Raw genomic sequence first — 27,879 nt, forward strand, 5'->3', positions numbered from 1 at the left:
TCGTTCCGGCTGCTCTAAGCAAAAAATGCAGAAGGGCTGCGATAACTACGTAAAGCAACGGAGGTTCTAGCTCAGAGCAAAAGATTTCGATTCAACCTGTCACGTATATATATATAGCTTACCGACGCCTACGTGCCCATAGGTGACACTTGGTGGAGTCTCACCTTACCTCTAGAAGAGATGGCCAGGGACCTCAAGGAGCTTGTGAACAACGTCGTCGAGGCAAACTCGCAGGATCTCTGGGAACTGAGTCGCTTCGTCTGGGAGCATCCGGAGCTCGCATTCAACGAGGTCCAATGCCACGACTGGCTCGCCGACTTTCTGGAACGGCGCGGCTTCAACGTGACGCGTCGCTACCTCCTGGACACGGCTTTCAGAGCGGAATTCGACGCTCCTGGAGGGACGGAAGGTAGGCGCGACATGCGATCTTCCGTCTCCGCTTGGGTGCATATGTGATTAACAATTTTTTTCTCTTGCATGTTATTAACCGAGCATACGCACTTCAATATTTAATGTGAACGCGCCTCTAGAATCCCCAACTTTGGTACCTATTTGTGTGTGCTAGTAAAACTGTGGGAAGGCAAAAGAAAACGAAATCCCCGTCACTTTTATTTTAATATGACATACTTATTACCCTTTCGCGCTTATTTGAGCGAGCCCGCCGTGGTGAATAAGTGGCTATGGCATTCTGCTGCTGCGAACGATGTCGACTGATCAATAGCAGGTCGCAGCGTCCGTATTTCGATGGGGGCGAAATGCGAAAATGCTTGTTTACTCAGACTCATGTGCACGTTGAAGAAATCCAAGATGGTCCGAAACGTTCCGGGTCCCTTCACTACGATGTCCATCATGTCCAATTTCTGCAGGTTCGGGACGTTGAGCCCCACAATTCGAACCTTCTCATTTTAGCCTGCTCCCCCCAATAGGCAGTGCATCCGAGGTTTGCACTACGCTCGCCGAACCGAAAAAAAACTGAAGGATAACAAAATGCTACACTCCAAGAAAAAAATCAAGAAAAGTGTTGGGAAAAACGTGCCCAGGTGTTGTGTATTCTCATTTAACGAAATCTTCTGCTAACGCTTTTACAAGCTGAACGACGTGTTTTTTCCTGTCTTTTTTACAGGGGTTCTGCAATTTGTCTCAGCAGAATAAAATTACCGTCACATTGAGCAGCGTTTGACTAACTTATACGCAGCAACCTAGGGGGAAAATGTTCGATGTTGCGCTTTACAAAGAAGGAACAGCTAAACTATAAGCCGCGCATGGGCAGTCGCAGGGCGCACAACGCCGCCTTCCATGAAACACCACACGTTTTTAAGGCCCTTTCTGTGACCTTCATCACTTTTCTGTTATATTTTACGCGAGAGAGGGCGTCAAAGATCTAGTACTTTGAGCGTCTTTCTTATATCTTGATGATTTCTCAGTGAAACATGTGAAGCGCTTCGGGATGGAGCCTGTGTTCTTGTATACCTGAAAAAAAAAGACAAAGATGTAAAACATTGTTTTCTTTCTCTCCATTTACAGACATTTCTTAGAGTGTCGCCTATTATTGACATTCGCTTAACATTCAGAGCACGCATGGTGGGAACATTAGGCAGCCTCTGTTTGTTCTCCTGAAGTAGTGGCTACTTGAGTGGCTGAATGAATGAGTCGTCGTAAAATGAAGAAATGGCGCTTGCAAAGAGTTTCACGAGGTCATGCATTCGGTTCCCGATATCGGCGACCGCACTTCAATGGTGGTGGGTGGCAGGCATGTTCCTGTGCGAACTTTGCCCGGGTGGTCAAAATAATTGAAGAGAACTTACTAAGCGTTCATCATGAGCCAAGTACATTGCTGCTTTGATACTTTATTCTTCTCATAATACTTAATATTGTTATGTGTTGCAGTCCTAATGATTATTACAATATCATTCTTTATTACTAATACTAATACTATCATTATTACTCATTTAGTCCGAATGTTAGCTAGCCTGAGGAGTGTACCGCATGAGGAGGACGCATGAAAATACACCTTTGGCGTATAAAACTTACATCGGCAAGATCATACAAATTGTTTGAAACCAACGACAACATAAAAAAGAAATCACCGTCCAAGCACTCTGTGCAGATAGTTAACCAGCGAGGCTGAAACGTGCAAGCCCGGTGCTCATTATCACTTGGTTAATCCCGACGGTTCATTAAATGACGGCTCGTTAGGCTGCCAGATCCTCGGTACGCAGTTCCTGCTTGCGCTCGGCTGCACGAGCCCGCGCTTGTGCCCATGCTGCAGCATCGGTGTGGTGTAGACAAGCTCGTTCCCGATTCCGGTCGTGGCGTTGCTGATCAAAAGCTGCCTGCTCCCAAGGAGTACGTATAACGTGCGGCCTACCCATTTCGTAGCCGGAGAGAAACTGCTGCGCGCGCGCTGGGCTCTGACGGAGAGCAACGGAGGCGCCGCTAGGCAATCGCACGCCTCTTTTTCTTTCTTCTCGCGCATGCGCATGGGGTTGAGCGAAAGGATATTTCGGCGTGCAGGCGACAGATGGACGGACGGACGAATCGGCTAGCCATATACAACTTTGTTATAAAATAGGACCCCCAAAAGCTTAAAAATGCAGCATTTGTGACACGTGTTCTAGGCCACTAAAGCGCGCTTCTGGAAAATCACAACTGGAAAGTTTGCAGCTACAATGGAAGCAAGGTATTCAGAAAAAAAAAATTGGAAAGACGTCAACCTTGTTTCCCGACGACTATTTGTGCGAGCTGCTCAAGCCAGTATCAAGGTTATCGCGAACTGCTTTTGGGTTGGGAAATTCCTCGGATGTGCTGAACGTGCTGCACGAAGAGTAGCCCGAGCGTGGGTAAGGGCTCGTTCGGATGGGGCGGCCCAATTGCTCCACGAGAATAAAATACTTGTACGTAGTTTATCATGAAAAAGCTCGCATTGAAGGATAGATAGATAGATAGATAGATAGATAGATAGATAGATAGATAGATAGATAGATAGATAGATAGATAGATAGTGAGAGAGTTAGCGAGAGTTAGATAGATAGATAGAGAGAGAGAGAGAGAGAGAGAGAGAGAGAGAGAGAGACAGAGTTGCTGCGCGAACACGCAGCCGCCCGCACATTGTAATGTGTCGGAAAATGAATCGAGGAGAGCTCGAACAGTGCTATGAGGAGGACGGGGCCACCGAGCTGATGCATTTTTTTTTTCGCAAGTGACGAAAGCGAGAGCGTCTGTTACGCAATGTAAAAAAAAGAATGTATTCGGCATCTCAGAGATCACCCGGCGCCCACCGGAGACAAAAAAAAAAAAAAGCGCTGGCCGCGTCGGGGTCCGAGTGTCGCGTTTCAATCGCCGAGCACTGCATAATTGAGACAAAGCAAAGATGGCATTATAGGTTAAATAGGCTAGAGCTGGACAGTTAAGACAATGTCTCGAAGGAATCAGGGAAGACACAATACTTATCACGCTAGAGCTCTTGTGGTACGCAGAAATCCAATGCTCCTGATACTGACATAACGAGTCCTTTCGTCTTGTAAGCCGGCTATATGAACAAAGGAGCAAGTACGCACATATTGTTATTCGCCTCACTAACAGCTCCGATAATAAGAGCGCCAATGTAAAACAGAGAGCTTTAGAAAGTTCCTGATCTTTTGTTCTTCTTTACATAGCCAATGAAATAAGCTGTATACTATTTCGAAAAAGTGAAAGTGCGGCCATTCAATCTTATGGGTTTTCCCCGAAGGAATGGCTTGGCCAGACGCGATTTGCGCCTTCTGTGTTAATCTTCGCGCAGGTACACAGTTCTGAGGCTAAGCCGGCTAAGCTATATTGCAGATCGCATCGTCATTACAGCTTCCTAAGCATACTCCGCCAGCCGTCGGAGCTCCAGCTTCATTATGGCGAGTGCCATAGCTTTTGTCTGCAATCTGCGTTTTTCACCTCATCCGGTCATCGACCCCTTCTCTGTGCTTGAGCTGGCTTTTCTTTAATACGTCTCTACCATGTTACTTCTTTAGGTATCCACTCCCGGTTAAGCTCTCGACAAGACATTGACAGTACTCGCGAAACAAATGAAGCTCCTAGCTATATTCTGAACCAGTTGAAGAGGAGCAGGCGAACCCAATGAATCGTCAATGTTATCGCTGAATACGCTGACCGATCGCGATGCGTGTCTTCTCTCACGTTTTACGGAATGTTATCTTTGCCAAATACACAATGCGCGTATTTTCACACACGTAATATCAGGCCGCCAGCTCAATAAATCGATCGTGGTGGTTCAGGAGATATTACGTGCAATGCGTCATCGCGATATTGTTATTTTTTTTATTGCCACACTTCAAGGTAAGATATCAATAGTAGATTGGCAGTAATCGGGAAACAAATAGAGCTACTATCATCTTCCAAAACAGTTCAAGAGGTGCAGGCTAACGGAACGATTCGTCAGTGCTATCGCCGAATACGGTGGCCTATAGCGCTGAAGGCCCTATCTCGTTTTATCGTGTGTTTTGCGGCATGTTATCTTTACGCAGGACCCTGCGTGGCCTTGCTGTGTGAGTACGACGCGCTGCCCGATATCGGCCACGCCTGCGGCCACAACCTGATCGCCGAGGCCTCCGTGGGCGCTGCACTGGCTGCGTGCGAGGCCATGAAGAACCACGAGGACATTCGCGGCAAAGTACGAGGAAGCTCGTCGTCGTGACGAGGGATTGGTGGCCGAGAGAGAGAGAGAAGAATACAGGAAGGCAGGGATGTTAACCAGTCAATAGTCTGGTTGGCTACCCTACAGTGGGGGAAGGGAGAAGGGGAAGAGAAAGAAGGGAGAGAGAAGGTGTAGGTACGTGTACGGACAGCACTTCAGTTAAAGTCGCTCGAGCAAACCAGAAGTTCTGAGAAAACACAAAAGTGCCTTCACTGCCTTCTGAGCCGATGATCGGTCGGGACGGTGCTCTAATATTGTCTGTTCACTCAGAGGACGATCGTCTAGTTTCCTCAATGTGTCGGACAAATACTGTCTTTGTGCTTGAAATTGAGGACAATGGCACAATATGTGGTCAATGTTCGCCTCGCATGCGCAAACATCACACGCAGGACTATCAGCCATTCCAATTAGTGCTGAGTAAGCTTGGTGGCCGAAAATGGATGAAACTCGGTGTCCTGGCAAAGCGTGAAACCGCGCGTCGAAGTGGCAAAGTGGTGGCGGCAAAGTGCAGAAGTAATTGTCGTGGCATACGGGGCGTCCAAGCTAACGCTAGCCAGGCTTGTAAAAAAACGATAGAATGTACGAGTACGCAACCGATGGTATTACGTCTGCAGTGAAGTACCGCACCAGGATGATCCTTTCTTGCTTTCCTAATCGAAGTACCGATAAGGAAAGTAGATTAATTTACGCACTCTTTAATTACTAAATTGTGCGCGCGAATTAGCTGGGACGCCCTGCATATTAGCTGCGGAATTGCCTGTTGTGTCAAATAACAATAATCAAAGAAAGCACGCTTATTGATTGTTCGTGCACGTAGGAAGAGCTTATGAGAGCCTAAATAATTCATCAGCTGGCCCTCGTGTTGATTACGTTGAATATTAAGAGAACAAATTACTCAACGTATTGACCTTCTCTTTTTTCACCGACTAAACTCATCCGCAGCCACCAGGCGAGCAGAAAAAAAACTTCGCTTTAAAAAGAAAATTGTGCACAAAGCATCGACTATGGTGGTCCATGTAAGCATGTAAGCGAACACTTGTGGAAAGCTACTCGCTTTATTAGAGCAACGATACGGTTGGAAATGTATGTATTTCTCGGAGAGGATATTTAGGTGGCGCTTGTTGGTTCATTGCGTAATTCAGTAGAGACTAGAGCGCTTAACCAGCACCGTCTGCAACGGTGGGGAGCCCACTCTTGCAGCCGCCACAATCAAGAGGTGGACGGTGGGTCATCTTTTCCGAGTGGTGACGTCACCAAATCTAAACTATCTAAACCTTCCGAGGGCCCAAAGCCCTCAGCAGCCGGCAAGTCAGCCCCCATAGCAGGCGCCGGCAAAGCATGGTTACTGCGCCTACACGCACAGCTGCAGGTGAAGTCACGAAAGTGTGTCTGTACACCAGAGCAGAGTTCCGCATTCTCACTGTCACCCGTTAACCCCCTCCTCCCTTTGTTTTTTCACAACGTCCGCAATAGAACTCGGATGCGTTAAAATGCAATGGAATACTCATTATACCACTGCAAATGTCGTATTTCGAACTCATCGGCTTTTGAAACCCATGCTTGTGTGGTTTTCAACCACGCTTGTGTTGTGTGCCTTGTGTGCCCAGCAAATAAGTAGCACGTGCCCTTTGCATCGACGCCTTAGTATCGGCGGGCAACTTAAAAACAGCCGATCACGAAAACGAGCCAAAGAGCCGAGGAAAGATATTCGCTTTACAAACAGACAAAAAAGGAATTGCTTTCAAGTCACTAACGTATTCAAGTCACATATTTTATCCGACGCAACCCGTAGCGCTGCTCTTTAGGCCCCGTTCTACAGTCGAATAATTGATATCGCTGTCAAGTGACCGCTACCACGAATTTCAGTCTTTGGCTTCAGCGGAGCAAGTTGAATATGCTTGAGCCTTCTAAATACGCGAACCTTTCGACAGCTCGTCGTGCTGGGCACGCCTGCGGAGGAAAGTGGCGGCGGTAAGGAGCTGCTGGCACGAAAGGGAGCCCTGGAGGGAGTCGACGCCGCACTCATGGCGCACCCGTGTCCTCAGGACATCCTCAAGATCGACTACGCTGCGACACAGCAGGTATGTGGTTTGCGCAGGCGCGTCCCATCTACGAGCACGTGCCCATCAGGGCACCCTAAGATAAAGAAATGTTTGTTGCGTGCGCGTTTAGGAAATTTAGGAGCACGTTTACCTAGGTCAGTTAATCACAGGGAACACTGATCATGACAAAGAAATTCAAAGAAGTATAAAAATGGGTTGGATCGCCTACGGCAGATATTGTCAGCTTCTGACTGGAAGCTTGCCATTATCATTGAAATGGAAGGTGTACAATCAGTGCATTTTACCGGTGCTGACATATGAGGCAGAGACTTGGAGACTGACAAAGCAGCTTGAGAACAAGTTAAGGACCGCGCAAAGAGCGATGGAACGAAGAATGCCAGGCATAACTTTAAGAGACAGAAAGAGAGCGGTTTGGATCAGAGAGCGAACGGGTTTAGACGATGTTCTAATTGACATCAAGATAAAAAAATGGAGCTAGGCAGGTCATGTAATGCGCCAGATAGATAACCGTTGGACCATTAGGGTTACAGAATGGGTACCAGGAAAAGGAAAACGCAGTCGAGGACGGCAGAAGACTAGGTGTAGCAATGAAATTAGGAAATTCGTGGGCGCTAGTTGGAATCGGTTCGCGCAAGATAGGGTTATTCGGAGATCGCAGGGAGAGGCCTTTGTCCTGCAGTGGACATAAAACAGGTTGATGATGATGATGATGATGATGGTGATGATGATGAAGAAGAAGAAACTTGTACCAATATCAGAAACTCATACATCAAAGACAGCGAAATTGCGTTCGGGAGCTCTCAAGGCCTTCAAAAATACCGGGGACTTGGTGCGGTAGCCCTGTGCCTATCATATTTCGCTGTCGAGCTTGAAGACGCTGTTTCTATCACCACCGCGGCGGCCGTTTTTAAATTGGAGTGGAACATAAAAAAAAGAAAAAAAAAACGCTCGTGTACTTCCGGCTCGGTGCCGGTTAAACAACCCAAGGCGTTCAAAATCCTCCCGGAGTGTCCCACTACGGTCTCCCATCGCCTCGTAATCAGATCTTGGTATTCGCAAGTGCGAATCCAGGATTCAGTTTAGTGTATAGTCCGCTCGAACATAGAAACGTCAATGGGCCTCGACCGACTTCTGGTGTCACAACCGTAACGGCCGGAATTTCAGGATGCTCCACTCAGATAGCGGACGCTCGTCGATATACGGGTCAACGTAGTCGTGAGCGATTGCCTGTGTGTGCTGTAGCGAGGACAGCCACTAAGATGAAATCTACAGTTTCCTCGCTGCCGCATTCGCCACAATCACCACTGCCAGCCATTTTGATGCAGAAAGCAAATGATTTTCCAAAAGCTACGCCGACCCACAGTCGCCGAAGTGCCGTTGTCTCGGTTCCGGGTCGTCCAGAGGGAGGACTGAACGCGAAAAGGACCAACAGATTGAGTCAGGAAACATCACCAGAGGAAATGTCACCAGCAAGAAACGCTGTGACTGTGCTATTCGCGCCGACTGGCACCATGTAAAACCACGCGCGACTTGTACAGCGCTGCGATTACTTGATCAACAGTCTCAGCTTCAGTGGTCACCTACGGCTTGATTTAGAAATGAAATATCTAGGATCGGTATTACTTTTTTTTCCACCTACTGTTTATGTTTGCTCGTTGCCTAATTCTCTTGAATTGAATTTTATTTCATCTTTCTCCCAAGTAATCCGAATGATCCCGTGAGGCTCCCGCTTCGTTAAGCTATAACATGTCTCCTCTCTCGTCGGCCACAGTTTGCAATGGTGTATAGCTCTATCGAGGACAGTTGGGGCGACTACGTCATGGTGAGCGCGGCCGCAGATTCGAACCACGCACCCTTCTTTTTCCAATCCACACAGTCACTCCCGGTCCTTCCCATGCCTCTACACGCACCAGCCGTGTGATGAACGATAATTCTCTTTTTCATTTACGTACCTGAAAAGCAGATTTGGGCATCACTAGGAATGGGGGGGGGGGCAAAGGGGAGAGACAAGAATTGATAAACAAAACTGTTAACAAACCTATGTTTTAGTGGAGCATTCAAACAGCATCTGATATGCAATCTGTATTAACAAAAGCAAGAATGAGATAGACGCCAACATCGAGCTGAATTAGTCGCATCCATTTACAGTAGGAATGCTTGAATGAGAGCATAACACGGTTACAGCAATTCACAACAATTACAGCTAGAAATTACAGGAAAGTTTCAACAATTTTTGGGTGTGTTAATGAAAGTGCAAGTGCACTAATATGAATATACTGAATTTCTTCATTTTCGAAAGTTTCATGAAGTTAACTTTGGAATGTATTACGGTCAGAAATTTCGGCTATATGTTTAGGAAGACTTTTGGATTCGGAAACGGCTAAGTGAAGGAATAAAAACTTCACTTAGTTCGTACTGGCAAATGGAGGTTTGACCTTACAGTCATTATCAAGTCGTAGGAATTTCCTTTCGGCGGACAAGGTGTGTACCTGTGAGGTGGAGTCAGGGTGGTGATAAAACTGACGGAAGAAAGTTGACCAACATACCTTCCTTCTAGTTTGCAGTTTGTGAGGCCAATGCCATTTTCTATTTTGGTGGTACTTCAAAATCGGGAATTGTTGCCTGCAATAAAGCGGCCTCTGCCATGTTCTGTAATGATTCGAATTTGTCAATAAAATGCCTCTTGTGTGGTCGTGAGAGAAATGAGGCACGTTCAAGTTTTGGGGAAAGTATGGCAGTGTTTGCGACAAGTTTCCTATCACTTTCCTTTCCTATGCTTCATAGCATTATGAAGCGTACGATGACTGACGCTAAGGGTTTTGCACGTCGAAGACAGTACAATTTACATGATAATGACAGGACGAAATAGGAGAAAGATGGAAGCCCAAATATTTAAAGGAGTCCCAGGTTTCTAAAGTTTAACCATTTAGTTTGTATTTGTGCATCAATAATTTCACTGTGATTGGTAAATCTCATAAGCTCAGCTCTTCTACTTACGCTTATTTACAATTCTTGACCACAGGTCACTTTCAGAGCAGACAGTCTTGGAATGCCGACGTGAACTGTCGTCGCACCGAAAGTCGGTCAAGGCTTTGTTGGCCTTTTTTCGTGGCAGTGGCCTATTAGAAAGACTATAATGATCCCATCCCATCCGACCCTTTTTTCCCGCCTTTCTTTTTGTCCCCGCTCTTCTTTCTGTCTTTACTTCCCCTTTCCCTTCCCCTAGTTCAGGGTAGCAAACCGGAGGCTTTAACGCTGGTTGCCCTCTCTGCCTTATTCTCATTTGCATCTCTCGCGCTCTCTGAACGCGATCTTTGAATCGTGTTTGAATCATTTGGTAATTTATCAGAATCAATATTAGCTTTTTACGGGGCAATACAAAACACTGTTGTAGTCATATAGCCGTATTTCTGAATCTATACCCTCATGAATATCGTTTACGTAGATTAAAAGTAGAGTAGGTTCCAAAACTGAACTTTGAGGCATGCACCGGACTAAATAAGTTGAAATAACAAACAGACACCAATAATTGCAATGGCTTGTCGCCTGCTGCTTAAGTAGTCTTCGACTTACTTCATTACTTGTTTGTCAGCATTGATCCGTTTCAACTTGAATGTTAAGTGGTTATCGGGCACACAATGAAAAAGTCCTTGGCGCCCTTTGGCCACTTCTGGCCATTGCGCCAATAAACTCCAATCATGATCATCAAAAGCTTTAGTAAAATCTTCAAATACGGTGTCAGTGTGTGTAATTTCCTAGAGGTTGTGGTGAATGTCTGTAGTTAGTTCTAAAAGCTGGTACGCACACTACCGGCCTCACTGAAAACCATGCTGGTTGGCAAACAGGATGTGGTTACTAGTGGTGTATCGCATTATTTGAGAAAAAAGGACGTGTTCAAGAAGTTTGCATACGACAGCCGTAAGGCATAAATGACAGTTTTTGAGTTCGTTTTTATCGCCTGTTTTGTATACGGGTACCACACACGCCAATTCCCAGTCCTCTGGAATCTCACCAGTGAAATTCCAAATTTTAATCATATTGTCAGGGATGACAATATGAGGTCGTCAAAAGCAGATGATAAACGTGACGTACCTGGCTTGCCAGCAGTCCGATTCTTGCCCTGACAGCGCCATTAAGTCGATGATCGCTTCTGACCTAACATTTCAGCAGACTCAACCTCATTCTGCTTTCCTACCTTGACATTTTCGACATTAGGGGCCGTCCCTTGGGCCAAGCCACTGGCGTAACTCATCTCACAAATACCGGCGATGCGCTTGCTATTTATCGTTGCCCATATCGGGTGTCCACTCGTGAGCGTGAGATTATTCGAAGTGAAGTTGACTACCTGCTCGCCAAGAAGATCATCGAGCAATCTTTCAGTAGCTGGGCATCACTTGTCATACTGGTAAAAAGAAAACAAGAAAAAAAACGGCACACGGCTATTCTGTGTGGATTATCGGCACCTGAAGAGGAAGCTTTAGCTCGGGTGCTACTATCTAAATACATGTCAAAGGAGAATAAGCTTTTCTCGGCAACCGCTTCACAAAACTTGACGAGGTTTGTTACATTTGAAAGAAAAACCTAAAATGTAGGGACTGTTGGTTTCGAATTTTCGATTTAGGCCGTAAATGTTTTGCTACAGATTAGCAAAAATCGCAAATTGTGGAATACGAAACTATCAAGTTTAGAACTGCGTAACTAATCAGTGAAAAATTATCTCACAATTCTGTGTATTGCATCTCATAGTACATGCAATCTGTTAGCAATCTGTAAATATTGCTTTTGCAGAACCTTTGTATACAACGTAACGAATTAACATTATATATGAATTGACATAACGAATTTGTCCGCTTTGAATTATCTAATAAATGTCGTTTACAGAAACGTAATATCTGTTCTTGACGGAGAACTATAAATTTGTAAACATTGTGCTGCTACATTTCGCGAAAATTTGGATTTTTGAAAATTTTGAAAGCAAAATTCAGGCCCTAAATCGAAATTCCGCTTCCAACGGTCACAAAAATTTAACGTTCACTTTCAAATGCAACAAATTTGTTTAAAATTAGTGCAAGGGTTATCTCGGAAAAGCGTTCTTGCGCTTTACATGTATTTGAACAGGCCGCGTCGGAGTTGGGCCCGATCTAAAGCTCCCTCTTAACAGAATTACTAAAAATAGCGTGTACAATTGCCACACATTAATGATGCTCTTGATTCTCAGCATGGTACCGCGATTTCTGCTCCATCGACTTACGCTCCAGGTACTGGCAGATTGCTGTGGACAATATGGATTGTCAAAAGACGGCATTTGTTTCACATGATGTCTTTTACCAATTCAAGGTCATGTCGTTCGCACTTTGTAAAGCTCCGGCCACCTTTGAGAGCATGATGGACTCTGCTCAGAGGCTTCAAATGTCCACTCCGCACTACACATGTTCATGCTACTTTAGCGACGTCATCATTTTTTCATCAACTTTCGAGGCCCACATAGAGTGCCTCTCAGCCGTACTCGACGTTTTTCGTCGGGCCGGACTGCAGCCAAACTCGTCCGAATGTAATTTTGGCTCCCGCCAAATCACAGTGCCTGGCCATCTCGTAGGCGTTGATGGCGAACAACGAGACCAGGGAAAAATCTGCGCAGTCAAGAAGTTCCCTGTTTATAGATCTGCAAAGAATGTCCGCAGCTTTATAAATATATGTATATACTTTTGCCGCTTCACAAAAAATTTTGCGTACATAGCGAAGCCCCTTACTGAGCTTTTGAGGCAAGAAATGCCCTTTTCATGAGACCCGGAAGAGGTTTCTGCGTTCTCGCACTTCATCAGCCTCCTTTTCCGTAGCAATAGGAACGCACATCGACCGGTGTTTGTTGACAAACTAACTGGTTCTGTTGCAGAGATCCAAGGTGGTCAAGTTTCTGCTACAAGCTTCCCGATTTTGGTCAACTTTTAGCATATGCATTGAAATTCTCATTGAATTTCTGTGACTGTCATTTGCAAGAGTTTTGCCATGTCTTTCAAATGGAAGCAATGTCTTTCGAGTAAGTGCGCCGACTGCCTTTTCGGCGCTCTTTTATGCGTCGGAATAGTGAAGTCCGAACTAAAGCATATTGTTCAGGTAGGAAGTTGTTATTGTTGTTCTTGTGGCCTCAAGTCCTGGTCCATACCCATGAATTGAATCGGCCACACTGGAGATAATGAAAAGAGCACACAACGAATGACTAAAGGGCAAAAAAAGGAAACAATGACAAATGAAACTTGATGCACGCAAAAAAAAAAAATGATGGGGCCAAATCATAAAAAAGGAAATAAATGAATAAATAAATTAGCCTACCGTCGGCACCTCTAGGAGCGTAAACCTCCAGACATTTTAACGAACCTATGCAGAGCAGTTACACTACACCCGTGGCTCATGCCTAACTGAAGGGCAGGAAAGGACAACAGGTCTGATGTCGTTATAGTTAAGCCCAGATCACCAATCGAAAGTACAAGAAATATTCTGCGGAGGAAAGAAAAGCGGCCGCCCGAAAGAAGTAAATCATCTATTGCCTTTAGTTTGCTACATAAAGGGGAGATGTCAGCTATGGAGAAGCTATATATTGTCACGTGGTAGTGACGGTGAAGAAAGAAGCAATAACACAGTAGCAATACTGTGAACGAGAAAACTAACTTTTATTGGGCGAACCTGTGCCCACAAAACAGGCTACACTTATAGCAGAACGATAGCGGCGAACACGGTCGGCGATCGTCGGAAAAAACTGATCAGCGGGTCAAGCGCGTCGGCTTTTATAGATCGGTCGTCGAATGTTCCAGATTACCGGATGGGACCCGCGTGTCTTCCACAAAGTTCTACACCATTCATGTCACGCGATGAAATCTGATAACACAAGGTTCGGCGACAACAGACACGCGGATAGAAGCATCGATAACTTTCCAGAAACTTCGGATACATGCAAGCGCGTCCCGCGCTGCGCGATAAGATTTGTTAGGCGGTGAAACCTGGTCGCCCGATAAATATAAATACACGTGTCAATACCCCCCTCTTAAAAAGCATCGTCCCGATGCTACAAAGAGAGCGAAACACAAAGGGACACCTATTAAACACAAGCAACAAAACAACGAAAAGAAATAAAGTCCAAAGGTCAGTTACGCGAAGTCCCAAAGTTCGTCAACGCTGGTGGTACGGTTTGAGCCGCACAACGTGGACAATTTCAGGTCGTGAGCGGCGCCGCTGTGACAGCGAAATGCCGTCTGGCACGACCTCGTAGTCCAGTGCACCAATACGTCGGATGATCTTGTACGGTCCAAAATAGCGACGCAAAAGCTTCTCGCTCAGTCCTCGTCGGCGTATAGGGGTCCATACCCAAACACGGTCGCCGGGCTGGTACTCGACGAAGCGTCGTCGGAGATTGTAGTGTCGGCTGTCGGTCCTCTGCTGGTTCTTGATTCGCTGGCGGGCGAGCTGTCGGGCTTCTTCGGCGCGCTGGAGATAGGTAGCGACGTCAAGATTCTCTTCGTCCGTTACGTGCGGCAGCATGGCGTCGAGCGTCGTCGTCGGGTTCCTGCCGTAAACCAACTTGAACGGCGTGATCTGTGTTGTTTCTTGCACCGCCGTGTTATAAGCGAATGTTACGTACGGCAGGACGGCATCCCAGGTCTTGTGTTCGACGTCGACGTACATCGCTAGCATGTCGGCGAGGGTCTTATTCAGCCGCTCCGTAAGACCATTCGTCTGCGGGTGGTAAGCCGTTGTCCTCCTGTGCCTTGTCTGACTGTATTTCAGAATGGCTTGGGTGAGCTCCGCTGTAAAGGCCGTTCCTCGGTCGGTGATGAGGACTTCTGGGGCGCCATGTCGCAGCAGGATGTTTTCGATAAAGAATTTCGCCACTTCGGCTGCGCTACCTTTCGGCAGTGCTTTTGTTTCAGCGAAGCGGGTGAGGTAGTCCGTCGCCACGACGATCCACTTATTTCCGGTTATTGACGTCGGAAAGGGTCCCAGCAAGTCCATCCCGATCTGCTGGAATGGTCGGCAAGGAGGCTCGATTGGCTGTAGTAATCCGGCTGGCCTTGTCGGCGGTGTCTTGCGTCGCTGACAGTCTCGGCATGTTCTGACATAACGGGCGACGTCGGCGGTCAGGCGCGGCCAATAATACTTTTCTTGTATCCTTGATAGTGTCCGGGAAAATCCGAGGTGTCCAGCGGTCGGATCGTCATGTAGGGCATGCAATACTTCTGGACGAAGTCCTGACGGGACAACAAGAAGGTAATTGGCGCGGACTGGCGAGAAGTTCTTCTTCACGAGTAGACTGTCTTGAAGCGTGAATGAAGATAATCCGCGCTTAAATGCCTTGGGGACAACGTCGGTGTGCCCTTCCAAATAATCGACGAGGCCTTTAAGTTCCGGGTCCGCTCGTTGTTGTTCGGCGAAGTCTTCCGCGCTTATTATTCCAAGGAAGGCGTCGTCATCCTCGTCATCTTGCGGCGGCGGGTCAATGGGGGCGCGGGATAGGCAATCGGCGTCTGAGTGTTTTCGTCCGGACTTGTATGTTACGGTGATGTCGTATTCTTGTAGTCTGAGGCTCCACCGTGCCAGCCGTCCTGAGGGATCCTTTAAATTCGCTAGCCAACACAAGGCGTGATGGTCGCTGACGACTTTGAATGGCCTGCCATATAGGTAAGGGCGAAATTTCGCTGTAGCCCAAACGATGGCGAGGCATTCCTTTTCGGTTGTAGAATAATTGCCTTCCGCTTTTGACAACGACCGGCTAGCGTAAGCTATCACGTGTTCATGTCCATCTCTTCTCTGCACCAGGACGGCGCCGAGGCCTAGGCTACTGGCGTCAGTGTGGATTTCGGTATCGGCGTGTTCGTCGAAGTGCGCAAGTACGGGCGGCGACTGCATGCGTCGTTTGAGTTCTTGAAATGCCTCGGCCTGCGGCGTTTCCCACTTGAACTCGACGTCGCATTTAGTTAGCTGCGTCAGCGGCTCAGCGATGCGTGAAAAGTCCTTGACAAAGCGCCTATAGTAGGCACACATGCCAAGGAATCTGCGCACTGCCTTCTTGTCGATTGGCTGCGGAAACTTTGCGATGGCAGCTGTCTTCTGCGGGTCGGGGCGTACTCCAGATATGCTGATGACATGGCCTAGGAATAGAAGCTCATCGTAAGCGAAGTGACACTTTTCCGGCTTCAGGGTGAGCCCTGATGACTTGATGGCCTCTAATACTGTCGCAAGCCGCTTAAGGTGATCGTCGAAATTTCCGGCGAAGACGACGACGTCATCCAAGTAAACAAGACAGGTCTGCCACTTCAATCCTGCTAAAACCGTGTCCATCACGCGCTGGAACGTTGCAGGCGCCGAGCACAGTCCAAACGGCATAACTTTGAATTCATAGAGGCCGTCTGGCGTGATGAAGGCGGTCTTTTCGCGATCCCTTTCGTCGACTTCTATTTGCCAGTAGCCAGACTTGAGGTCCATCGATGAGAAGTATTTAGCATTGCAGAGCCGATCTAATGCGTCGTCTATCCGTGGGAGGGGGTATACGTCTTTCTTCGTGATTTTGTTCAGTCGACGATAATCGACGCAGAAACGTAGGGTTCCGTCCTTTTTCTTCACTAAAACAACTGGAGACGCCCACGGGCTTTTCGACGGCTGGATGATGTCGTCGCGCAGCATTTCGTCGACTTGTTGTCTTATAGCTTCGCGTTCTCGCGTCGAAACTCGGTAAGGGCTCTGGCGTAGTGGTCGAGCGCTCTCTTCGGTGATTATGCGATGCTTTGCGACTGGTGTTTGTCGAATCCTTGATGACGTCGAAAAGCAGTCTTTGTATCGTCGAAGCAGACTTCTGAGCTGTTGCTGCTTAATCACGGGGAGACTTGGATTTATGTTGAAGTCTGGCTCGGGAACTACGGTCGTCGGGGTAGATGCAACAGAATCCGAGAGGACGAAGGCATCGCTGGTTTCCTGTATTTCCTCGATGGATGCGATCGTCGTGCCCTTGTTGATGTGCTTGAACTCCTGGCTGAAGTTTGTCAGCAACACTCTCGTGTTTCCTCCGTGCAGTCGAGCGATTCCTCTTGCGACGCAAATTTCACGGTCGAGTAGTAGACGTTGGTCGCCTTCGATGACGCCTTCTACGTCAGCGGGTGTTTCGGTGCCGACCGAAATAACGATGCTGGAGCGAGGCGGGATGCTCACTTGATCTTCGAGCACACTCAAGGCGTGGTGGCTACAAGGGTGCTCCGATGGTATCGCTTGATCTTCCGACAGCGTTATTGACTGCGACTTCAGGTCGATGATGGCGCCATGTTGGTTCAGGAAGTCCATGCCGAGAATGACGTCTCGTGAACACTGTTGCAGGATCACGAAGGTGGCAGGGTAAGTCCGGTCATGAATGGTAATTCTTGCCGTGCAGATTCCAGTCGGCGTAATGAGGTGCCCTCCAGCGGTCCGAATTTGGGGGCCCTCCCATGCAGTCTTCACCTTCTTCAACTGAGCGGCGATGCGTCCACTCATTACGGAGTAATCGGCCCCTGTGTCGACTAAGGCAGTGACTGCGTGGCCGTCGAGAAGCACGTCAAGGTCGGTGGTTCTTTGTCTGGCGTTGCAGTTAGGTCGTGGCGTCGGATCACGGCTACGTCGTGTTGAACTGAAGCTGGAACGTCGCTTCGTCAAGTCGTCTTTCGTCGGTGTAGTCTTGGCTTCCTGACTTCGTCGGGACGGCGGCGTGTCGTCATTAGGTCGTCGAGACGGTTTCTTCGTCGTCTTCGTCGGCGGCGGAGGATCTTCGTCAATTCGACGAACAGCAACCGCACCTCCATCGGTTGCTGCTTTTAGTTTTCCGGATATGGGCTCGCAGAGCGGCCCCGGGCTGGGCCGGTGTATGGTCGGTGCTGCGGCGACAGGTAGCGGCCTGGTGACGGCGAACGGGACGGTCGTCGAGGGCTCCACTGAGTAGCGGCGAGGTAATCGGCGATGTCACGAGGGCGTTCACCTTCCCTCGGGCGCTGTGCGTTCACGGCGAAGCCTCGCAATCCCAGGTCGCGGTATGGGCATCGGCGGTACACGTGCCCGGCTTCGCCGCAGTGGTAGCAGAGCGGGCGGTGGTCGGGGGCGCGCCAAATGTCCGTCTTCCTCGCGTAGGTGCGCTGGGCGACGGGTGGGCGTGCTGGCGGCGGCGGCGGTGGACGACGGAATTGCGGCGTTACAGGGACCTGGCGTTGTCGCGGAGGGGGAGCTTGACGGCGTGCGATGGCGGCGTAAGTCATCGCTTCTGGCTGGGGCTGCGGTAATTGTGGTTGCACCTCAGGAACTCCTAGCGATCGGTGCACCTCTTCTTTCACGACGTCGGCGATCGAGGCCACTTGAGGCTGCGACGATGGCAAGACCTTGCGCAGTTCTTCGCGCACGATGGCCCTGATGGTCTCGCATAAATCGTCCGTGGCCAGTGATTGAATTCCGGAGTAGCTTGTTGGCTTGGTGCGTCGGTCAAATTGCCGGTTCCGCAATTCCAGTGTCTTCTCGATGCTCGTCGCCTCACGAAGAAACTCGTCGACGGTCTTCGGTGGACTTCTTACCATACCGGCGAAAAGTTCCTCCTTTACGCCACGCATCAGTAGACGTACTTTCTTCTCCTCGGACATTTCTGGGTCGGCGTGGCGGAACAGACGGCTCATTTCCTCAGTGAAAATCGCGATCGTCTCATTCGGCAGCTGCGCTCTTGTCTCCAGTAGAGCTTGGGCTCGTTCTTTTCGCACGACGCTTTGAAATGTTTTCAGGAAGCCGCTTCGGAAGAGGTCCCACGTCGTCAAGGTGGCTTCTCGATTCTCGAACCACGTCTTGGCGGCGTCCTCCAATGCGAAATAGACATGTCGTAGCTTGTCGTCGCTTGCCCAGTTGTTAAACGTAGCGACCCTCTCATACGTTTCCAGCCAGGTTTCCGGATCCTCAAATGTGGAACCGCGGAACGTCGGTGGTTCCCTGGGCTGCTGCAGGACGATGGGGGACGCTGGGGCTGCCATTGCGGTTGCCTTGGCCACAATCTTCTTGGTCTTCTCAGGTAGAAGTCCGTGCTCCGGGGGCAGCTGTTGAAGACGGCGGCTTGCTCGCTGGTCCGGGATTACGTTGGTGTTCTGTTCGCGGTCTGGGCTGGGATCACGGCTTGTCGGGGGTGTCCTGTACATGGACGAAAAGCACCTCCACCATATGTCAAGTGGTAGTGACGGTGAAGAAAGAAGCAATAACACAGTAGCAATACTGTGAACGAGAAAACTAACTTTTATTGGGCGAACCTGTGCCCACAAAACAGGCTACACTTATAGCAGAACGATAGCGGCGAACACGGTCGGCGATCGTCGGAAAAAACTGATCAGCGGGTCAAGCGCGTCGGCTTTTATAGATCGGTCGTCGAATGTTCCAGATTACCGGATGGGACCCGCGTGTGTTCCACAAAGTTCTACACCATTCATGTCACGCGATGAAATCTGATAACACAAGGTTCGGCGACAACAGACACGCGGATAGAAGCATCGATAACTTTCCAGAAACTTCGGATACATGCAAGCGCGTCCCGCGCTGCGCGATAAGATTTGTTAGGCGGTGAAACCTGGTCGCCCGATAAATATAAATACACGTGTCAATATAAAGACGTACACATTCAGACGTGACACTCTACAGTGGAAACTTGATTGTCGTGAAAGGGTTTTGCTCGTGTTCCACGGGAACTGTAGGTGTCAGAAATCATCAGACTAAATCAGTGACGATTTATTATATTTCAGAAACAAAAGACGCTCAAATCAAGCTCCTGTAATAAAAGAAGAAAACATTGCAAGAACATTTAAAGCCGAACCATTTAGTGACGAGGATGCGAGCGAGTTTGCGGACTCATTTAACAGGATTCTACAGTGTATGAGTACTCAAAGAAAGCGAACTTCAGAGAAACTGTACCGCACAAGTATCAAAAATATATTCCGCAGATGCGACAGCTTAGCAAAAGGTAAATGTGAACAATCCGAAAGAGCATCTGTAATAATTATTTCTGAGGACTAAATTTTTCGATGGCCGAGATAGTTGCCAGACATCCTGCCATACATACCGGGTGTAATCAGGCAGGCAGGGAGCGAAGAAACCCCTAAGTTGAGTGGAAAGATGCAGATTCCTGCCTTTTCTACACTTTAAGTTGCGTCCCTAGAACCGAGCGACTAGGAAATTGAACAGGTATATCTTGAAGGAGATCCTCGAGAATACGCGATGGTAGACACTTTGCATGGTGTGGAAAATTATCACACGAATTCAAGCTAAATAGAAACGAATTGGAACGTGGAGACATAGGGCACGCAGAATAATGGGAACTTCTGGTATCAGCGACTGGGCACAAATAATCTGAGGTCATCGATAAGGGCACGAACATGTTCCGAAAAATAATAAGGCGAAGTGATGAAAACGCATTGCGAACGGAAGAAAGGTGTACCGCAGAGCTTCCGAAAAGTCAGGACAATTTACGGAACCGCTTAATATAGAAATTAAATGCGTACAGAGTAAGAGGAGTGTCTGTAATAAATATTACTTTAGATTTCTGAGGACCCAGTTCTCTAAAGGCCAAGATAATTGCCACAAAGTCTTCGTTCTCAGCTCTTCCTTTAATCTGCTGCAGCTGGCGCTGCGCTTCAAAGGCAAAGCTGCTCATGCGGGTGCGACGCCGTGGGAGGGACTGAACGCTTTGGACGCCGCCGTCGCAGCCTACGTCAATGTCAGCCTCCTCCGACAGCGGCTGAAGCCCAGCATGAGGATTCAGGGTGTGTGCACAGTGATGCGCTCGTTCGCTTAGCCATGACTGTCTGACCGAGTGGCTTAGAGGGTGCGCGCGGCGTGCATTTTCTGCATCCCTTGTTCCACTAAAAGGCCACACGTTAGTGGAGAGATCGTTGCTGATATCATTGCGCCTCTTCGCGTGCATCATTAACGTTCCCTTTCCACAATAACGCCGAATAAGGGTAGTATTCTCATTGTTTTCTTTAAAACAAAAAAGAAAAGAAGACCAATGAGAATTGAAAACGCACCCTCATCGGGTAGCACGGAGCGTTCCTTATCGCGATGTGCAGGGTGACTGCAGAGCACGCAGGCTTCGTCAACAAGAGCGTTAGTAACGACAACTTGAGACCATTGTGCTTCCCAAATACAAGCCATCCCAGACATGCTCGTGTCCTACAGCTCTTTTCTTAGTGGACAAGAACTAAGTGATGGTTGCGTTGGAGCTTCTGAGTCATTTACGTTTTAGACGCTATAGATGAGTCGCAGTCACCCATTGCATGAGAGCCCGACTGAGCATGAGACTTCGCTTGAATCGAAGGCCGCTTCGCGGTGAGCTCGTGGACGGCCCGTAGAAACTATTCATGCGGGGCTGCAGAGACGGGCCAATCCTTAAATCTGATATTGCGGGAAAATGCACAAGATGTTCAGTCGTTAGGTTAAGTGCGCATGACCGCAGTGCTCAGAATAGCGTACAATACAGATGTCACTGAGATTCGTGCTCTTCCTTTTTTTTACTTTAGGTATAGGTAAGAAATAGAGTCATTTGCACAACAGCTGGACCGAGAGCCGAAGGCAAGTAAATGCCCGTTGTGGATAGTTAATAAAACTGTGAACGCACAGTAATGCCCAACATCAGCTACTCTTGAACTTCAGAAATCGCAGAGCGTATCAGTTTCAGTCGTGGAGGAGAACTTCTTCGGAGAGTTCCTACTAAGGCTGGCAGGTACGGCATTTTTTGGGAACAGAACTGCAACAGCCCGGAAACAGAGAACACAGTAAGCAAATACACGCACGGCGCTCATTTACAGCCATGCGATTTATCGCAAGGATCGCTGCATGTAAGTTGAAATCGCTGCAGTACGTCTATACTGTTGTAAGTGTAACGTGTGTGTCGCCTTAGTGTCGAGATTCTTGCAATAAGTCCATGCGGCTGTTATTCAGCGCTGTGTGTACGCTCCCTCACATTTTTTTCCCTGTGTTTTAGCGCTGTCATAGTTACGTTTCCAAAAAAAAAGGCATTTCAATTTTGACGTCTTTCTGGAAATATGTTCTGGAGCGCGGACATAAGGAAGGCGAATGCGCTGCTGTAGAACACAGCTCGTACTGATTCTACACTTGTATCGGGTAACCGGTATAAAATCTAAGTAAAAGTACTCTGTTCGCTTCTTAACCTTCTTTTTCGCTTCATAGCTTGGGCTGAGAGACTCACCACTTCGGCCTTGCAGGCATCATCACTGAGGGCGGCAAGTACGTGAACGTGATCCCCGAGGACACGGAGATGCGCTTCAGCATCCGCGCTCCGAGCAGTGAGGAGCTGGTCGAGCTTCGGCGGAAGGTGGAGCTCTGCTTCCAGGCGGCTGCTGAGGCCACGGGCTGCACCCTGGACATCGAGAGGCAGACGTCGTACATGAACGTCGTGCACAACACCTCCATTGCGGAGACCTACCGGAAGCACGCCCACGCTTTCGGTATAACCACTTGTTCGGTGTTCAGCGCATTTGATTGTGCCAAATCTGGAATGTCTGCCCCGCGTTTGGTAGCCAACTGTTAGGTATAGCTGAAAGATTTTACATCAGATATTGTTATCCTTCATTCGCTTAGCGATTGGCGAATCGATTTTGTAGCGAAGCGTGTGAGATAATGCACTCGTTGCCAAAATTTTGAATCCGGTACCAGTGAGTTAGTGAGTGAGTGAGTGAGTGAGTGAGTGAGTGAGTGAGTGAGTGAGTGAGTGAGTGAGTGAGTGAGTGAGTGAGTGAGTGAGTGAGTGAGTGAGTGAGTCGGTCGGTCGGTGTCATGAAAGCAACTAAAATTTGCACGCTGATATTTGTAAAAACTTGTCAAGTGTTGCTTTGTCCAGTTTTGCTGACGTCTGTCACAGGTGCAGTCACAACCACGGCGCTGCGAGACGTTTCAGCATCTTAGTAGGTGAACTGCGTAATGGCAGACAAGGACACAAACGGGACGAAGACGAGTGCTGTCTTCGTCCCAACTGTATCTCTCTCTGCCTCTGCACTCTTCACACACTAAGATGCGCCGCCAATTAGCTCAATAAGGAACGCCTGAGAATTTGTGCTCCTGAAGGCATTGTCGTCGTGCCCGTTGTATTCATTCATAACGCTGTCTTCTCACGGTCCGCAGTTGCACCTGCTATGAACGCAGTCCTCCTTCTGATTTTAGAGCACGACTCTTTAGGCGCCACTCCTGCGGCGATAGTTGGCGTAGCCGAGCGAACGAGCGCAGCAAAAGGTGGAAGCGAATGCAAAGCACAGCGGGGATGAAAGCCGCGAGGAGGAAAGGGAAGGAGGAGGGGTGGCGAAAGGGTGAGAAGAAAAGCGTATTGCGGTGACGATGACTACCAGATGGCGCCAGAGTGGCGTGCGTCATCTCGGAGGTCTGTCGTGGGCGGCTGCTGTGAATCGTGCCTTCGCGTCACTCACAGGCCGGCTGTCGCGAGCTCCAGATTGGCGAGGCAGTTGTGCCACACTTCACTCCATTTGCGACGTGCCGCGCGAGAGAGGCTGTCCACGCCAGTCGATATCTCGCGATATCTCGTGTGGACGCCACCTGCGGGCCCCATGAAATAGGGCCATTTTTTCTCGAAAGCGCAGTAAGTGGCCTCGCTATAACTGCGAAATCCTGCATGAAGCGGCGCGAGTACGAGCATAGTCCAAGGAAGCTGCAAGCGTCCTTTGTAGAGTTGAGGAAGAGGGACGTTCTTGATGGCGGAGATTTTCCCCGGGTCCGGTTGCACGCCGCTAGCGTTTGCAAGATGGCGAAGCACTGTCACTTGGTGGCGGCCAAGATTTGGTGGAATTGAGCTTGAGGGCTGTCTATTATTTTTGGACCAAGGCGACTGGTGACGTCCATGTACTACAATATGGTTCGACGAATACCTTAGCAAACACCTTGCCAGCTTCACCTTGAATATAATGCTCACGCTCAACCCCGGACAGACGATGCAAGCGTTCACGGACAAGAAGAGCATCGCCAGAATTTGTTTGATGTGTTAGACAGGTAGCTTGGCCTAAGTGACAGCCACTGAAGTAAAAAAAAAAAGATATCGCGGTAGGCAAGGCAAGAAAGACGCCGAGGCGCCGCCATTATTGTGCGTTTCTGCTAGACAGCGCATGCGTAAAACGCGCGCGAAGGTTTAGAGCGAGAGTCACCCGGAAACGTGCAGCGTAGTAGTGGACGTATCACGTCAACGCTACTCTCAATGAACGCTACTCTCAATCGCCTCGATGGCGTATAGCGAGGGTCAGCATTGTCATAAGGTCCTTGGATACTATGGAAGGACAATGGCTGCACGTTCCGCTGCTGGCACGAGCATTTTGTTAACGTGCACTGCTAGTAGTGTTTCTGCTCAGCTGCGCTGCTGTGTCACTGGTCAGAGTGTAACGGGTAGTAAACATGAAGCTTAAATTTATTTGGCATTTTTAGTGGGCACCGAGGAACACCAACGGTTTCCCGCGTGTCTCAGAGTCGTGCACCACCGAGATGACGATGGCGCCGACAACTATGACTTATTGACATCCTATTCGAAAAGGGACGGTGACAAATAATCGCCGAGCCTGCTTGACATAATCGGGTGCGACGCCCTTGGCGGCGCTCTTCGTCGCGCCAACGTTGTATGACACGTGACAGACACGTGGGCGCTCTTCCTTCTGGCCAGCAGGAAATTACATTGCGTGGTGCGTTGAGCCAAGCAATGTTGCACCGGCGTCTAGTGAGAACACCGTTCGAGGAGTCCAAGCGCTACGCCAAACTTTGCTGTTGCTGTGTCTACTTCGTTCTTTTTGGGGAAAAAAGGCCAACTTTTTCAGTACAATGGCCTTCGGACAAAATTGGTTCTACACATTTACTCGTGCCCGAAACGTAATGGTCTTACGAGGTGCGCATTGAGTAACTTGCTGCACCTAAAAAATATCGAAGTGTTTCCACTATGTGTATGTGGGCTACCAGCGGAGCTGTAGAGAAGACAGAGCACACCACTGAGTGTAAAAGTTTACTTATTTCGGGGCTTTTCCCTTCCGCGTTTGTATAATACTCTGCGAAGTCGCACAATCGATACTTATAGCGGCTCAACCTGTCGAAGTGTCCGAATTGGAATGCGCTGGCCCACAAAAAATTGATAAGGACGTTCTATGTCACCTGTCGATGCATGCGTCCGTGGCGTAATGGTTTTAATGTCGGGATTCTGGGCCGACGGATGATTTCGGTAATGTTTATTTGATTATTTATTACACACTACATTATTGAAAATTATTTACGATTCGAAGAGTCGTTTAAAACGAGAAGGACGAAGTTTAGGCAAATCTATGTACTTCCGATAATTCCCATGCTGACTGAACCGCCCCGGTTGCAGCTCCCGTAGACACTAGCGCCGTATTCCCTCCAGTAATTATCGTATGAAGTTATGTATTGGGTGTTTTCTTAGCTTTCCTCTTGCTACGCCAGGCGTAAGCACAAGCCTTACTGGTTTGCTTTGCGTCCCCATAGAGGGCGCGGAAGTTTTGAGGCACGGACATTGAAAAAATGTACGGGAGGGTAGACTTATAAAGCTCCGCTGTAAGAAACACCGGGTATAGACTGCTCTTGATTGCTAGTCGTCGCTCTTTTGTAATCCTATTCAGGAGATAAGCAATGAAACGGTAAGCATTTGCTATAATGGCGAGATGACATGTGTCGCTGGGCCCGTACGTAAGAGTATCTATCTATCTATCTATCTATCTATCTATCTATCTATCTATCTATCTATCTATCTATCTATCTATCTATCTATCTATCTATCTATCTATCTATCTATCTATCTATCTATCTATCTATCTATCTATCTATCTATCTATCTATCTATCTATCTATCTATCTATCTATCTATCTATCTATCTATCTATCTATCTATCTATCTATCTATCTATCTATCTATCTATCTATCTATCTATCTATCTATCTATCTATCTATCTATCTATCTATCTATCTATCTATCTATCTATCTATCTATCTATCTATCTATCTATCTATCTATCTATCTATCTATCTATCTATCTATCTATCTATCTATCTATCTATCTATCTATCTATCTATCTATCTATCTATCTATCTATCTATCTATCTATCTATCTATCTATCTATCTATCTATCTAAAACACCTCGGGGCATGCTACACCATTCTGTCCTGTTCCTTATCGTAGGCGTGTCCTTCGTGGACGACGTCGTGAAGAACCTGCCGCCATCGGGAGGTGCCACGGACTGCGGCAACGTGTCGCACCGGGTGCCCGCCATCCACCCGCTGTTCGCCGTCCCAGGAGCCGAGGGATCGACCAACCACACGCGAGGTTTCGCCGCCGTAGCCAACGCCGCGGACTCCCAGCCTCCCACGCTGAGGGTGGCCATGGTCCTGGCTCTGACGGCGCTCGATGTGCTCACGGACGCCGAGCTGTTGCGCGAAGCGAAGCGGGAGTTTGCCGCTCTGCAACTACCGTCGGAAGAGGAGCTGCAATCCGCGCTTTTATGAAATGAGAGTTTTTTTAGCCGCTACGCATACGTTTCGGCGCAACCGCTTCAAGCTGCATTCACCCCGACAGGTCGATCCGGTATACAGTTCACTTCGCCGGCGCGCATGGCACCGCGGCTGAGCTGTGCCGCCATGGAGGAAGGAAAAAGATAGGGGGGAGCATCACGTAAACGCATCCAGCCTTGGCAGGCGAGTGCTCTGCGGAGCCCATACATTTGCTCAGTTGTGGCCCAGCACGTGACCTCTTGCGTCGGGATCACGGAGCAAGGATCGAGATTTACTCAAACGTTTGGTTCCCACTAGCAATGTCACTAGTTTTTATTCGGTGCGCGCTGGTTCGGCTGCCCTGCCATGGCTCTGTCTGTAGAGCGGGAACGCTAAAACCAACTGCGCACTTTGACGTGCGATCGCGTTTTGGGCCGACAGGCTTGGCTTCAATAGCGTTGCGGCATGCTCCCTCCTGTTGTTTCCTTCCTCCACGGCTGCGGCGAATCTCGCCATAGTCAGTGCTCGCCTCCAGAGTGCTGCGTCATGCGGTCGCGCCGCGGGCCCCGTCACGTTCGTCCTCGGAACGGGATTGGCTGTTCAGTCGGTCGTTGCCACGGTTGGAGTGGAGCCCACGCCCGCTACGGCGTGCGCTCCAGAGGGCAACTCCAACCAATCGCCGCAGTTCTCTGGCCCCTCGGTGCACTTGTTTAAACGCCTGGTGTATGTACCCCAACGATGCTCCTAACGTTTGACGGAAATTTAATGGCCGTGTCGTATGCATTTGATGCTATGAACGAGCTAGCGACGCATCCCCTTTCCGGTTTCTCCAGCTCCCGACGATTTGAATACGAAGCGCAGTTAACTTTCCGAAATTATCGAAGGTGCGCGTCATTTTCTTACTGACACGTGGGAATACACGAAAAGAAAGCAGTATTTCAGTAGGCAGCAGGGGTCAGAATACACGCATTTCATATGTAATTGCTATTGCACATGGCGAACTAAAAGAAGAAAAAGAAACAGGTGCTGTTGGCAATAAACGTTGAAAGATTGTATAGAACTGACAGTTACAGCGGTCTCACTTACAGCCTGAATTCACGGATTTTGATGAACTTGGTCATGACGCATCCGTTTAAACAAGGAGAAAAGTTGCTTCGCGAGTTCTTCCCACCATCTCTGTCCCACCGTCGCAACGAAGTCTGGCGAAAACAACTTCACTTCACGCAGCACTTGCCATGCTGCGAAGTTTATGAAGGTTTATGAATATACGCGCTTTCCTATGAGGTTTCCGGCGAATGTTATAGAAATTTTATCTTCCGGAACTCCTATATCTTCAGCGCAACTGTGCCACCGATGCCGCCTGTTTCATTCATGAGTCCATGTTTCTGAAGTTTGCTGCGTTGCCTGGGAACATTTTTGAAAACGTGGCAGTAATTAAAGCTTTGAAAAAAAAAGACCCTTTCATTGTCGCGAGCATGGTTTAGTTTTGTTCGGATGGAACCGCTTTCCGTGAGCTTGAACAAGGTGTGTGCAGAGTTTTCAGGGTTTAGGAATCAACAATAACTCGAATGGCTACCCAGCTGTATGCCTCAACAAGCT

General features: G+C 48.5%; 1 protein-coding gene across 1 annotated transcript; it reads left to right on the forward strand.

The window, feature by feature from the left end:
* On the forward strand, positions 1 to 27,718 carry LOC135904725 (xaa-Arg dipeptidase-like). Its single transcript, XM_065435661.2, has 6 exons — positions 1 to 409; positions 4,518 to 4,663; positions 6,619 to 6,768; positions 20,399 to 20,540; positions 22,002 to 22,244; positions 25,973 to 27,718. The coding sequence occupies exons 1-6, from the start codon at positions 181 to 183 to the stop codon at positions 26,293 to 26,295; spliced, it is 1,233 nt and encodes a 410-aa protein (XP_065291733.2). The 5' UTR covers positions 1 to 180; the 3' UTR covers positions 26,296 to 27,718.
* The last annotated feature ends 161 nt before the right edge of the window (positions 27,719 to 27,879 follow it).

Source organism: Dermacentor albipictus, chromosome 7, assembly GCF_038994185.2.
Source record: "Dermacentor albipictus isolate Rhodes 1998 colony chromosome 7, USDA_Dalb.pri_finalv2, whole genome shotgun sequence".
Lineage (NCBI taxonomy): Eukaryota > Metazoa > Arthropoda > Arachnida > Ixodida > Ixodidae > Dermacentor > Dermacentor albipictus.